General features: G+C 50.5%; 1 protein-coding gene across 1 annotated transcript in view; it reads right to left on the bottom strand.

The window, feature by feature from the left end:
- Window positions 1-935: 935 nt before the first annotated feature.
- LOC115830817 (zonadhesin-like) overlaps window positions 936-14,096 on the bottom strand; it is a 44,092-nt gene continuing 30,931 nt past the window's right edge. Inside the window, 6 exon segments of the mRNA XM_030795604.1 lie at window positions 936-1,151; window positions 3,626-3,780; window positions 7,197-7,456; window positions 11,761-11,885; window positions 12,528-12,692; window positions 12,786-13,033. Of these exon segments, the coding sequence (XP_030651464.1) occupies window positions 7,267-7,456; window positions 11,761-11,885; window positions 12,528-12,692; window positions 12,786-13,033 (728 nt within the window). The 3' untranslated portion in view covers window positions 936-1,151; window positions 3,626-3,780; window positions 7,197-7,266.

Below are 14,096 nucleotides of genomic sequence, written 5' to 3'. Positions count from 1 at the left end.
CAGTTTCTTTCTTAGGGTGGGAATGGAGTTGGGTTAGAGGCATCTTTGAGATGCTGTATTAGTTTCCTCAGGCTGCTATAACAAAATACCACAGACCAGGTGGCTTAAATAACAGAAATTTATTTTCTCATAGCTCTGGAGGCTGGAAGTCCAAGATCAAGATGTTGGCAGGGGTGGTTTCTCCTGAAGCCTATCTCATTGGCTTGCAGATGGCCGCCTTCTTGCTGGGTTCTCACATGGTCTTTCCTCTGTGCACACACAGCCCTGGTGTCTCCATCTGAATGTCTTAATCTCCCCTTCTTTGTTGAGATGGAGTCTCACTCTGCCACCCTGGCTGGAGTGCAGAGTGCAATGGCACAATCTCAGTTCACTGCAACCTCCTCCTCCCAGTTCAAGCGATTCTCCTGCCTCAGCCTCCTGAGTAGCTGGGATTACAGACTTGTGCCACCACCCCCCCTCTAATTTTTGTATTTTTAGTAGAGACGAGATTTCACCATGTTGGCCAGGCTGGTCTCAAACTCCTGAGCTCAAGTGTTCCTCCCGCTTCAGCCTCCCAAAGTGCTGCAATTACAGGCATGAGCCACTGCACCCAGCCTCAGCCTAACAGTTTGTTTTTTTTTTGAGACAAGAGTCTTGCTGTGTTGCCCAGGCTGGAGTGCAGTGGTGCGATCTCAGCTCACTATAACCTCCACCTCCCAGGTTCAAGTGATTCTTGTGCCTTGGCCTCCCAAGTAGCTGAGATACAGGTGCATACCACCATGCCCAACTAATTTTTGTATTTTTAATAGAGACGGGGTTTCACCATGTTGGCCAGGCTGTTCTCGAACTCCTGACCTCATGTGATCTGCCCCTGCTCAGCCTCCCAAAGTACTAGGATTACACGCAGGAGCCACCATGCCTGGCCAGATCTTATTTGGAAATGGTATTCTGCGTTGTAATTTTTGTTCTATTTTTACATTTCCTTTTTATGACATATCTAGGATTTGCTTTAAAACATCCCAGCCAAGAGAAAGGGGGGAAGGGGAGGATAGTTTGGAGCACATTGGCAAAATCCTGATTGCTATTTAAGCTGCGCAGTGGGTCCACGGGGGTTCACTGTACTCTTCTACTTTTGTAAATGTTTAAAGTTCCTTGGTTTTCCTTATGTTTCTCTGGAGAGGAAAAAAGATGTTCAGTTTTATATCTTAAAATGTACAAGCTACCTTGTTAGAATAAAACTAAATGTGTATGCTGCTGGGCACCAGGGCTTGTGCCTGTAATACCAGCACTTTAGGAGGCCAAGACAGGTGGATCACCTGAGGTCAGGAGTTCGAGACCAACCTGGCCAACATGGTGAAACCCCGTCTCTACTAAAAATACAAAAATTAGTCGGGAGTGGTGGTGCGCTCCTGTAATCCCAGCTAGTCAGGAGGCTGAAGTAGGAACATCACTTTAACCCAGGAGGTGGAGGTTGCAGTGAGCTGAAATCGCACCACTGCATTCCAGCCTCAATGACACAGTGAGACTGTCAAAAACCACAACCACAAAAACAAAACAAAACAAACCCCAGGACTAGTTCATCAAGAGGCAAAATAATATGACAAACCCTACTTAAATGATTTCATCTGGTTTCAACCACTGCCAGCTGGTTTGATCCAGTTTCAGCTGGTTTCCAATGACTTCATCCAGTTTCAGCCAGGTTAATTCAGCTTCAGCTGGTTGTGAACGGTTTGTGGCTCCTTTCAACCAGTTTCAGGTGGTTTCAGCCAAGGTCATCCAATGTTGGCTGCCTCCAACTGGTTTAACTCCTGTTTCAACTGGATTCAGCTGATTTCCACTCTCCTTAAAGCTGTGCTGTCGAATTCAATAGCTCCTAGCTACATGCAGCTCTTTACATTTAAATTGATTAGAATTAAAGGAAGGCCAAGTTTGTTGGTTCACTCTGTAATCCCAGCACTTTGGGAGGCCGAGGTGGGAGGATCACTTGAGGTCAGGAGTTCGAGACCAGCCTGGCCAACATGGTGAACCCGTCTTTACTAAAAATACAAAAAACATTAGCCAGGCATGGTGGTGGCTGCTTGTAGTCCCAACTACTCAGGAGGCTGAGGCAGGAGAACCATTTGAACCTGGGAGGTGGAGGTTGCAGTGAGCCGAGATCATGCCACTGCAGTGCAGCCTAAGTGACAGAGCAAGACCCTGTCTCAAATAGGTGAAATAAAAATTTAATTTCTAGTGTTCTAGGCAGAATGATTGTGGACTCCCCAAAATTCATGTCAAACTCCCAACTCCCCATGTGATGGTATTTGGAGGAGAAGTTTGGGAGGTGATCTTGTTGAGATGACATTGTAAGGGTGGAATTCACTTGATGAGATTAGCAGCCTTTCGAGAAGAGTCATCACCCAGCTTGCTTCCTCTCTCCCTGTCTTGGTCCATTTTTGCACTGCTATAAAGAAGAACCTCAGACTGGGTAATTTATAAAGAGGGGCATTTTGTTTTGTTTTGTTTCTGGAGATGGAGTTTCACTGTTGTCACCCAGGCAAGAGTACAATGGCACGATCTTGGTTGACTGCCACCTCCACTTCCTGGGTTCAAGCCATTCTCCTGCCTCAGCCTCCTGAGTAGCTGGGATTACAGGTTTCCACCACCACGCCCAGCAAATTTTTGTATTTTCACTAGAGACGGGGTTTCACCATGTTGCCCAGGCTGGTCTCGAACTTGTGACCACAGGTGGTCCACCCACCCTGGCCTCCCAAAGTGCTGGGATTACAGGTGCGAGCCACTGCACCTGGCCAAGAAAAGAGTTTTAATTGGCTCACGTTCTAAAGGATGTACAGGATGCATGATTCTGACATCTGCTCAGCTTCTGGGGAGGTCTCAGAAAATTACAATCATGGCAGAAGGTGAAGGGGAAGCACGCACATCTCACATGGCCAGAGCAAGAGGATGAGAGAGGTGGGGAGGTGCTACTCACTTTTAAACAAGCAGAGCTCATGATAACCTTCTACCATGAAAACAGCACGGAGGGGATGGTGCCAACCCATTCATGAGAAATCCGTCCCGTGATTTAATCACCTCCTACCAGGCCCCACCTCCAACACTGGGGATTACAATTTGACATGAAACCTTTTTTCTTTTGAGACAGTTTCACTCTGTCACCCAGGCTGCAGTGCAGTGGCACCATCTGGGCTCACTGCAACTTCTGCCTCCCAGGTTCAAGCGATTCTCCTGCCTCAGCCTCCCAAGTAGCTGGGATTACAGGTGCCCACCACCACACCCGGCTAATTTTGTACTTTAAGTGGAGACAGGGTTTCACCATGTGGTCCAGGCTAATCTCGAACTCCTGGCCTCAGGTGATCTGCTCACCTCGGCCTCAGAAAGTGCTGGGATTACAGGTGTGAGCCACTGCACCCGGTCTCAACATGAGATTTAAGCAGGGGACTGAGCCAAACTGCATCACTCCCCATCATGTGAGGATACAAGAAGACAGCCATTCACAAATCAGGAAGTGGGCCCTCACCAGACACCAGTCTGCTGGTTCCTCAATCTTGGAATTGTGAGAAAGAAATGTGTGTTGTTTAAGCCACCAGCCTATGGTTTTCTGTAATAGAAGCCCAAATGGACTAAGATACTCAGTAACGCTGCTCACAATTCCAGTGCCCAAGAGGGCCAGGAACACATGTGTTCAAGTGGCCGGCATATTGGATGGCGCATTCATAGAACATTTCCATCACCACAGATGGTCCTTCTGGGCAGCTCTACTCTTGGGAGGAGTTCACATGTAGAGATCATGGCAGCAAAAGTCTCTCTGAGTCAGGTGAGAAGCAGAGAGATGAAGAAGTCTGTTATTAACATTAGGAATGATCATTGTCACTTTTTTTTTTTTTTTGAGACAGTTTCACTCTTGTTGCCCAGGCTGGAGTGCAATGGCTCACTGCAACCTCCACCTCCTGGGTTCAAGTTATTCTCCTGCCTCAGCTTCCTGAGTACTTACAGGTGCCCACAACCATACCCAGCTAATTTTTGTATTTTTAGTAGAGATGGGATTTCACCATGTTAGCCAGGCTGGTCTCAAACTCTTGACCTCAGGTGATCCGCCCGCCTCAGCCTCCCAAAGTGCTGGGATTACAGGCATGACCCACCATGCCCTGCCCATTCTCACTTTTTACTGAGCACCTGCTATCTACCGGGGAGTGTCAAATGTGTTAAAAATCCTATAACTATGCCTTCCAACAACTCCATAGGGTGGGCATTATCACCCATATAACAAAGAAGGAAAATGAGGGTTTTTCCTTTTTTGTTTGGTTGTTTGGTTTTGGGTTTTGTTACTGAGACAGGGTCATACTCTGTCTCCCAAGCTGGAGTGCAGTGGCACCCCTCATAGCTCACTGCAGCCTCAACCTCCCAGGCTCAAGTAATCCCCCCAAGTAGCTGGGACTACAGACGTGCACCACCATGCCTGGCTTTTTTTTTTTGAGGTGGGGTCTCACTTTTTGCCCAGGCTGGTCACAAACTCCTGTTCTCAAGCGATCCTCCTGCCTCAGCCTCCCAAAGTGCTGAGGTTACAGGCATGAGCCACTGCCACCTGGCTAGGAAACTGAGTTTTTTCAGTGGTAGAGGCTCTTAGCCAGTGGCCAAGGGAAAGAGAGAGTTCTGGGTTCAGGGGCTGGCAGGAAGTTAGCAAGACACCAGGGACTCAGCTACACTGGCTGGATCTCAGGGAAGAGCAACCGCCACAGTGGGGACCTGGAGCACGAGGGGAAACTGAGGCAGCAGCTGCACCACAGGGTTGGCAGTACCTGATAAGAGGATGCCTTCCATAAGTAGGCCCACAGGTGCCCAGGGCTCCCCATACCCACTGGGTACCAGGTCTAAAACCATGAGACCAGTACCAGCACCAACCACTCAAGGAGCTGAGACAGCTGACCCACTCTCTGCCCTGGCTAGGACTCGCCCCAGCACCCCCAGTGGGGAGGACTCAATGGTCCCAGCTGCCAAGGGCCCAGGAACACTAGCAACAGAAGAATGGCCAAAGTGACAGGGAACCCTTGAGACCCTAGAGCAGCAATGCCTGGGCCGGGCCTGATCCTTCCCACCAGACCCCAGCCATTCCTGGCCTTCTGCCATGGTTCCTGGTTGGTCTGCAAAGTGCCTGGGGCAAATACTTTCTGGGAGAAGAGTAGAGAGGGTACCCAGGCTCCATGGGCCTCAGGATTCCTGAAGTGGGAGGCTCCTCTCTGATGACGGGGCCACCCTGCTCTGGACAGGAAGCCCCTAGCCTCAGGGACACGTTGAATCTTGTCACCCAGAGGAACCAAGTGGCTGGGTGGTGGCCTGGTGCAATGGCTCAGGCCTGTAATCCCAGCACTTTGGGAAGCCAAGGCAGGCGGATCACCTGAGGTAAGGAGTAGAAGACCAGCCTGGCCAACATGGTGAAACCCCATCTCTACTAAAAATAGAAAAAATAGCTGGGTGTGGTGGCGGGCACCTGTAATCCCAGCTACTCGGGAGGCTGAGGCAGGAGAATCGCTTGTACCTGGGAGGCGGAGGTTGCAGTGAGCTGAGATGGCGCCACTGCACTCCAGCCTGGGTGACAGAGTTAGACTCCATCTCAAAAGAAAAAAAGAGGCCGGGCAGCAAAGAATAAAATGGTTCCCCAGTTCAGCCTTTGGAGGTACCAACCATCTGTTAGCAGAGCTCTAAGACCAACTGGGCCCCCACTCCAGGAACATCCCCCTTCCCACAGGGGCTGGGGAGATGGGATCCGGGGCTGTGCTGCCCTCTGGAGCAGCAGTCTGGACTGACCCTCACTGTTCTCCAGGGCCCTGGGAAGCCATGCAGAGAGGCAGAGGTCCTTTATGTGCCAGACAAGGCTGCTGTCAAGGGACTGCAAGTCTGCTTGAGGTGTGACATATCTGTTTTTAGAACAAGAACATCACATCAGCAGGAGCCAGTGGCCAGAGCTGGGGGGAAGGGAGGATCCAGGTCCAATTCCCATGTATCTAGGGCACGTGTGCACAGCACCGAGGACCACTCCAGCCCCTCCCCAGCTCTCAGAGGACCCTGCTCCCACCTGCCTTTTGCTCTGCTATCGGGCAGATGGCATTGTCTCTGCTTTGCAACTGATGAAATAGGAACTCTGACTTCTGAGCTAGGCTAAGAGGGTGCTTGATGCTGCCATTCCGGGCCCAGGTGGGACATTCAGTCATGAGCATCTGTAGCTCTTGCCTGAGTCTCTGAGCCTGCCAGAGCAGAGCAGAAGCAAATGCATGAAGGCCCCTCCCCCAGGGCTGCTCTTAGCCAATGACTGATGACAATGGGTGTATAAAGAGCTTAGCCACATGACCCCACACAGGTGGGACAACCATGAGTTTCCACATTCTGTACTGCCTCCCAGAGGTCCTCAACAGGTTTAAGCTCAATTGCCCACACTGGTAACTGGTGACGTCCTTGATTAACACCCATTTCTTTTTTCATTCTTTCGGTTTTTTTTTTTAGATGGCGTTTTGCTCTTGTCGCCCAGGCTGGAGTGCAGTGGTGTGATCTCAGCTCACTGCAACCTCTGCCTCCCAGGTTCAAGTGATTCTCTTGCCTCAGCTCCTAAGTAGCTGGGATTACAGGCATGTGCCACCACAGCCAGTTAATTTTATATTTTTAGTAGAGAGGGAATTTCCCCATGTTGGCCAGGCTGGTCTTAAACTCCTGACCTCAAGTGTTCCACCCACCTCAGCTTCCCAAAGTGCTGGGATTACAGGCGTGAGCCACCGCTCCTGGCAGTTTCCCTCCTTCCTTCCTCCCTCCCTCCCTCTCCTTCCCTCCCTTCCTCCCTTCCTCCCTTCCTTCCTTTCCTCCCTCCCTCCCTTTCTCCTTTCCTTCCTTCCTCCCTCCCTCTCTCCCTCTCTCCTTCTCTTTCTTTCACCGTGCTCTGTCACCCAGGCTGGAGTGCAATGGTGTGATCTGGGCTCACTGCAACCTCTGCCTCAAGTAGCTGGGACTACAGGTTCACACCACCACATCCAGCTAATTTTTGTGTGGGTTTTTTTGTAGATAGGGTTTCGCCACGTTGCCCAGGCTGGTCTCAAGCAATTCTCCTAGGCTCAAGCAATCTTCTGGCCTCAGCCTCCCAAAGTTCTGGGCTTACAGACCTGAGCCATTGTGCCCGGCTAACACCCCTTTCTTGGCAGCCTTCCTGGCCGTATCTGGCCTCTCTACTCCCCTACCTGGGTTTCTGGGATGACTTGCACTTAAATCCTTGGAGGGAACTTTAAGCAGAAGGAAAGAGGAGAAAACTCAAAAATGGTGTGGGACCGGCAGCTTCCCCATTGTCTGGTCTGGAGTGGAGGTGGTCCAGGGATCCAGGGAGCCTGGCTCAAGCAGGATAGAGGTGACATCCAGGCTGGCCATCAGGGGGTGCAGTTCAGCAGCAGAGTCTCCAGGCCTGCTCACACTTGGGCTGGTGAAGGATTCTCTTCTGGATAGCCTGTTTAGATTACAGTAGGACCTGAAGACATGAAATGGGTTTCCAGCCCTGGGACAGGGGTCGGGCCAGGCTCACACAGCTGGGCCCAGGCTCAGGACTGAGGCAGAACCATAGTGTTCATCACAGCTGGAGCAAAAGCCCAGAAGAACGGACTTAACACTCCCAGTGGGTCAGAGGAGAGGCTAGCACAGGGTAGAGACAAGATTCTGCAGACAGAGGCCAGAAGATTTTTGTAGGCTACAAGATTCTGTGGACAGAGGCTCGCGCCTATAATCCCAGCACTTTGGGAGGCCGAGGCAGGTGGATCACTTGAGGCCAGGAGTTCAAGACCAGCCTGGACAACATGGTGAAACCCTGTCTCTACTAAAGATACAAAAATTAACCAGATGTGGTGGTGCGTGCCTGTAATCCCAGCTACTCGGGAGGCTGAATCAGGAGGATCGCTTGAACCCAGGAGGTGGAGGTTGCAGTGAGCCGAGATCACACCACTGCACTCCAGCCTGGGTAACAGAGCAAGACTCTGTCTAAATAAATAAATAAACAAATAAAATTATGCAGACCTCATCCCCAGGAGGCAGTCTGAAATGGCTCAGGAAAAAAAAAAAAAGCAGGTGAAATTTGTGCAGGGGGATCTCACCTGAACAAGGATCAGAAAGACAAGGGGTTGTGCCCAAACCTCCCCACCCTCCTAGTGGCAGCTGGACCCTGGACCCCTTCACCACCACCAGCCTGCCCCATGCTATCCATCACCGGCCAGCTCACAACCTAAACATCTCTGCATCCCTCCTCTCTCTCTCCATCCCCACTGCTACCTCACTGGTCCTGGCCACCACGACTCTCTCAGCTAGGCTGCAATCACTTCCAGGCTGGATTCCCCACCCCTGCCCTTGACCTTCTCCTGTCCTCTACTCCACAAGGCAGCCAGAAGAATCTGCCAATGTATCAAGTCTTCTCTTGGGCTAGAGCCTTCTGGTGGCTTCCAATCTGCACCCTCCCAGCCCTTTGTGTCAGGCACCATCTCATCTTCATAAATCCTGTTTCTATTGCCTGGAGGACTCCCCCAGCCCTACCTTCCCCTGTTCCTAAATGACATTTTGCCACCCTTCAGATCTCAATGTCACTTTTGAGAGAAACCTTAGTCAGGCATGGTAGCACGCACCTGTGGTCCCAGCTACTCTGAAGACTGAGGAGGAATGATCTCTTGAAGTCAGGAGTTGGGGGTTGCAGTGAGCTAGGAGTGCACCACTGCACTCCAGCCTGGACAACAGAGCAAGACTCTGTCTCTAGGCCAGGTGCAGTGGCTCACTCACACCTGTAATCCCAGCACTTTGGGAGGCTAAGGCAGGCAGACCACCTGAGGTCAGAAGTTCGAGACCAGCCTGGCCAACATTGTGAAACCCCATCTCTACTAAAAATACAAAAGTTAGCCGGGTGTGGTGGCATGCACCTGTAATCCCAGCTACTTGGGAGGCTGAGGCAGGAGAATTGCTTGAACCTGGGAGGCAGAGGTTGCAGTGAGCCGAGATCGCACCACTGCACTCCAGCATACACAATGAAGCAAGAAAAAAAAGAAAAGACCTTGTCTCTAAAAAGAGAGAGAGAGAAACCCTGCATGGACCTCCATTCGATGGCCGTTCTGTTACTAGAAGGGTCCAGACCAACACAAGAGCACTAGGAGCCAAAGATGAAATTCACAAAAGAGCAATTATGAGAAATGGGAGAAAGATGGAGGGATTGCAACACAGGGCTACTGGAAGTTTTAGAAAAACAGCAGAAAATCACACAGAAGCAATATATGATGGACAATCAATGAGAATTTTCAAAAACGAGGCTGGTCGTGTTGGCTCATGTCTATAAACCCAGCACTTTGGGAGGCTGAAGCAAGTGGATCAACTGAGGTCAGGAGTTCCAGACCAGCCTGGCCAACATGGTGAAACCTCATCTCTACTAAAAATACAAAAATTAGCCTGGCGTGGTGGTGTGCACCTGTAGTCCCACCTACTCAGGAGGCTAAGGCAAGAGAATCCCTTGAACCCGGGAGGCAGAGGTTGCAGTGAGCCAATATCATGCTACTGCACGCCAGCCTGGGTGACAGAGCAAGACTCCATCTCAAAAAAAAAAAAAAAAAAGAAAAGAAAGAAAAAAAGAACTAAAGAGACATACAAGTCCTCAAACCAAAAACATACTCCAAGAACAAACAGCATAAATTAATATGTCTATATAGGGTTCTATCATTATTAAACCACTTAAAATCAAGGATAAAGAGGATTTTTTTTTTTTTTTTTTTTTTTTTGAGATAGGGTCTCACTGTGTCACCCGGGCTGGAGTGCAGTGGTGCAATCATAGCTCACTGTAGCCTCAAACTCCTGGGCTCAGGCAATTCTCCCACCTCAGACTCCCAAGTAACTGGGACTACAAGCCTGCAAGCAGGCACCACCCTGCCTAGCTAATATTTGTATTTTTTTAGAGATGGGATCTTGCTATGTTGCCCAGGATGGAAATCTTTTTTGTTGTTGTTGGTTATTTTTTTTTTTTTTGGAGATGGAGTTTCACTCTTGTCACCCAGTCTGGAGTGCAGTGGCGTGATCAAGGCTCACTGCAACTTCAATCTCCCAGGCCCAAGGAATCGCCCCACCTCAGCCTTGTGAGTAGCTGGGACTAACCACACCTGGTTATATTTCTTTCTTTCTTTTCTTTTTTTTTTTTTTTTTTTTCTGTAGAGATGAGGTCTTGCTATGTTGCCCAGGCTGGTCTCAAACTCCTAGGCTCAAGCAATCCTCCCACATTGGCCTCACAAAGTGTTGGGATTAGAGGCGTGAGCCACTGCACCTGGCTGTTTTTAAACTTTTTAAGACCAGCGTCTTGCTCTGTCGTCCAGGCTGGAGTTCAGTGATGCAATCATAGCTCACTGCAGCCTTCAAATCTCAGACTCAACCAATCTTCCTGCTGAAGCCTCCCGAATAGCTGGGACTACAGGCATGTGCCACCACGGCTGGCTAATTTTTGTTTTTAATTTTTTGTAGAGACAGGGTCTTGCCATGTTTGCCCAGGCTGGTCTCAAACTCCTGGCCTCAAGTGATCCTCCAGTCTTGGCCTCCCAAAGTGCTGGAATTACAGGCATGAGCCTGTGCTCCTGCTCCTCCTCCAAGGTTTCTAAGCGAGGAAAGGAAGACTTTCACATTTCCTGAAGTGGGTTCTAGCAGCCTTGAGATGGATCAATTACACACATCGCCCCAGAATGCCCAGAAGTCAACGCCCTCAAATCACACACACAAAGCAACATTCTGGCCTGTAATCCCAGCACGCTGGGAGGCCAAGGTGGGAGGATCATTTGAGCCCAGGAGTTTGAGACCAGCCTGGGCAAACATGGCGAGACCCTGTCTCTACAAAAAATTTAAAAATTGAAGAAGAAGAAAAAAGGAACATTCTGGTCTTCCTGCCCCAGGTGTGCCCTACAGTCTGGCTCCCTAGCTCATGTTGCTATGAAAAGCTGGAGGGGTGGCCGGGCACAGTGGCTCATGCTTGTAATCCTAGCACTTTGGGAGGCTGAGTGGGGCGCATCACTTGAGGTCAGGAGTTCAAGGCCAGCCTGGCCAACGTGGTGAAACTCCATCTCTACCTAAAATACACAAATTAGCCGGGGGTGGGGCATGGTGGCGTGCACCTGTAATCCCAGCTACTCAGGAGGTAGAGGCATGAGAATTGCTTGAACCCCGGAAGCAGAGGTTGCAGTGAGCCAAGATTGCGCCACTGCACTCCAGCCTGGGTGACAGAGCAAAACTCCATCTCAAAAAGAAAAAAAGAAAAGCTAGAGGGGCCAGGCGCAGTGGCTCATGATTACCCAGCACTTCAGGAGGCCAAGGCGGCCACATCGCCCGAGGTCAGGAGCTCAAGACCAGCCTGGCCAATATGGTGAAACCCTGTCTCTACTAAAAACTACAAAAAGTAGCCAGGCATGGTGGCGGGTGCCTGTAATCCCACCTACTTGGGAGTCCGAGGCAGGAGTATCACTTGAGCCCAGGAGGCGGAGATTGCAGTGAGCTGAGATCACACCACTGCACTCCAGCCTGGGCGACAGAGCAAGATTCTGTCTCAGAAAAAAGAAAAAACGAAAGAAAGGAGAGAAAGAAAGAAAAGAGAGAGAGAGGAAGGAAGGAAGGAAAAGAAAGGAAAGAAAGAAAGAAAGAAAAAGAAAGAAAAAGAAGAAAGAGAAAGAAAAACAAAGAAAGAAAAAGAAGAAAGGAAGGAAGGAAGGAAGAAAGAGAAAGAGAAAGAAAAGCTAGAGGGTCTTAAGGGACCATTACCTTGGGTCAATGTCCTTATCTTTCCAACTGTTCACAAATTCACTGTCACTATGTGCTAGTTCGTCACTGGGCATCATTAGTTCATCCTCTTCCTCATCATTGAAGTTCCCACACATGTCACAGACCTGGCAGGGGAGAGTGGTTTTTCGGTGCTGGGGAAGCCCCAGAGCGGTTTTTCTCCCTTCCTTCTTTCCTTCCTTCCTTCTTTCATGAGAGCGGTTTCCCTCCCTCACTCCCTCCTTCCCTCCCTCCCTTCCTTCCTTTCTTCCCTTCCTTCCTCTCTCCCTCCCTCCCTTCTTTTGAATTTCACTCGTCACCCAGCCTGGAGCGCAGTGGCATGATCTCGGCTCACTTCACTATCCGCCTCCCGGGTTCAAGTGACTCTCCTGCCTCAGCTTCCCAAGCAGCTGGGATTACAGGTGCGCACCACCACCCCCAGCTAATTTTTTTTTTTTTTTTTTAATAGAGACAGGGTTTCACCGTGTTGGCCAGGCTGGTCTTGACCTCCTGACCTCAGTGACCCACCTGCCTTGGCCTCCCAGAATGCTGAGATTAGAGGCGTAAGCCACCACGCCCGGGCAGAATGGTTTTTCCTGGAAACACTCTTGTCCATCCTACACCGAAAGGCGCACTCCTCCACTGCCCTGCTCCATCCTGAGGAGTGGCCTCTCTGGGCAGGCACGATGTGAACACTGCCCCCCATCCCTGCCAGCCACCAATCTCCCGGGGCTGCCTCCCCAGTGAGGAGAGCCAGATGTTTTCCTCACCTTTCCATAGTAGGTTGTGGGGATTTCAATCTCTAAGAGACGATTCCCGTCAAACCTGACTTGCACCCCGATCTTGATGTTAACAATGGTGTAGATGCTGCTGGACTTGACACTGACCCCAGGGATCTGGGAGATCGCGGGGAGGGTGACCTGTTTGCTGTTGATCTAAACAGGAGGACAGTGACGGTGAGTAGCAGCTGGGACCAGAGTCCCCTTCCCAGCGCTCCCTCCCAGCCCCGGTCACCACACCCAGCTCACCAGCACACGGTGGCCCTTCTGCAGGGTGACCTGGGCATCGTAGATGTCAATGTAGACCTCGTGAAGGCGGAAAGCCTCAGTTCCACCTTCCTCCTTCTCATGCTTGGCACTGATCTTGAAGAAGGGCAAGGCCATGGCGGGGTGGCACACTTTCACCAGGACATGAGTGCAGGCATCCGGGATAGAATGGTTACTACCATCAAAGCTCACGTAGTGGGACTCCCCTGGGAGCTGACACACTCCCATACCTGGGAGGACAGAGGCAGCTGGGCTATGACGCTCCTCTGGCAGGTACAGGGTCCCTGGGAAACTAGTCCTGGGTTCTCCCTGCCTTCCAGAAAAGAGTCAAGAACCCAGGTCCGGCCATGCGCAGGGACTCATGCCTGTAATCCCAGCACTTTGGGAGGCCAAGGTGGGCTGCTTTGATACCAGCCTGACCGACACGGTAAAACCCCGTCTCTACTAAAAAAATACAAAAAAACTAGGGTGTGGTGACATGTGCCTGTAATTTCAGCTACTTGGAAGGCTGAGGCAGGAGAATCGCTTGAACCAGGGAGACGGAGGTTGCAGTGAGCCAAGACTGTGCCACTACACTCCAGCCTGGGCAACAGAGACACTGCATCAAAACAAACATACAAACAAAAAAACCCTGGGGCCAGGGCTAGGAGGCGTGAGGTTTATGGGTGGAGGGGGGCATGATTCTTTGGAGGAAGGATTTTTTTTCTGAGACATGGTCTCTGTCACCCAGGCTGGAATGCAGTGGCATGGTCATAGCTCACTGCAGCCTCAAACTCCTGGGCTCAAGCGGTCCTCCTACCTCAGCCTCCAGAGTATCTGGGACTACAGGCATGAAGTACCCTATTCAACTAATTTAAAAAAAAAATTTTTTTTAGAGACAGGATCTTGTTCTGTTACCCAGGCTGGCATGCAGTGGCAAGATCATAGTTCACTGCAGACTCTAATTCCTGGGCTCAAGAGATCCTCCTACCTCAGCCTCCCAAGTAGCGGGGACTACAGGTGCAATGTCTTTAATTTTAATTTTTAACTTTTCAGCTTTTATTTTGTAGAGATGGGGTCTCACTATGTTGCCCAGGCTGGTCTTGAACTACTAGCCTCAAGTGATTCTCCCACTTCAGCTTCCCAAACCACTGGGATTACAGGCATGAGCCACCATGCCTGGCCTCCAGGAAAAGATTTATTTATTTAGAGACGGAGTTTTGCTCTTGTCGCCCAGGCTGGAGTGCAATGGCATGATCTCTGCTCACCGCAACCTCTGCCTCCTGGGTTCAAGCAATTCTCCTGCCTCAGCCT

Source organism: Nomascus leucogenys, chromosome 17 (genome assembly GCF_006542625.1).
Source record: "Nomascus leucogenys isolate Asia chromosome 17, Asia_NLE_v1, whole genome shotgun sequence".
Taxonomy (NCBI): Eukaryota; Metazoa; Chordata; class Mammalia; order Primates; family Hylobatidae; genus Nomascus; species Nomascus leucogenys.
The sequence above is the reverse complement of the archived record's forward strand: the minus strand, read 5'-3'. Positions and strand labels throughout refer to the sequence as shown.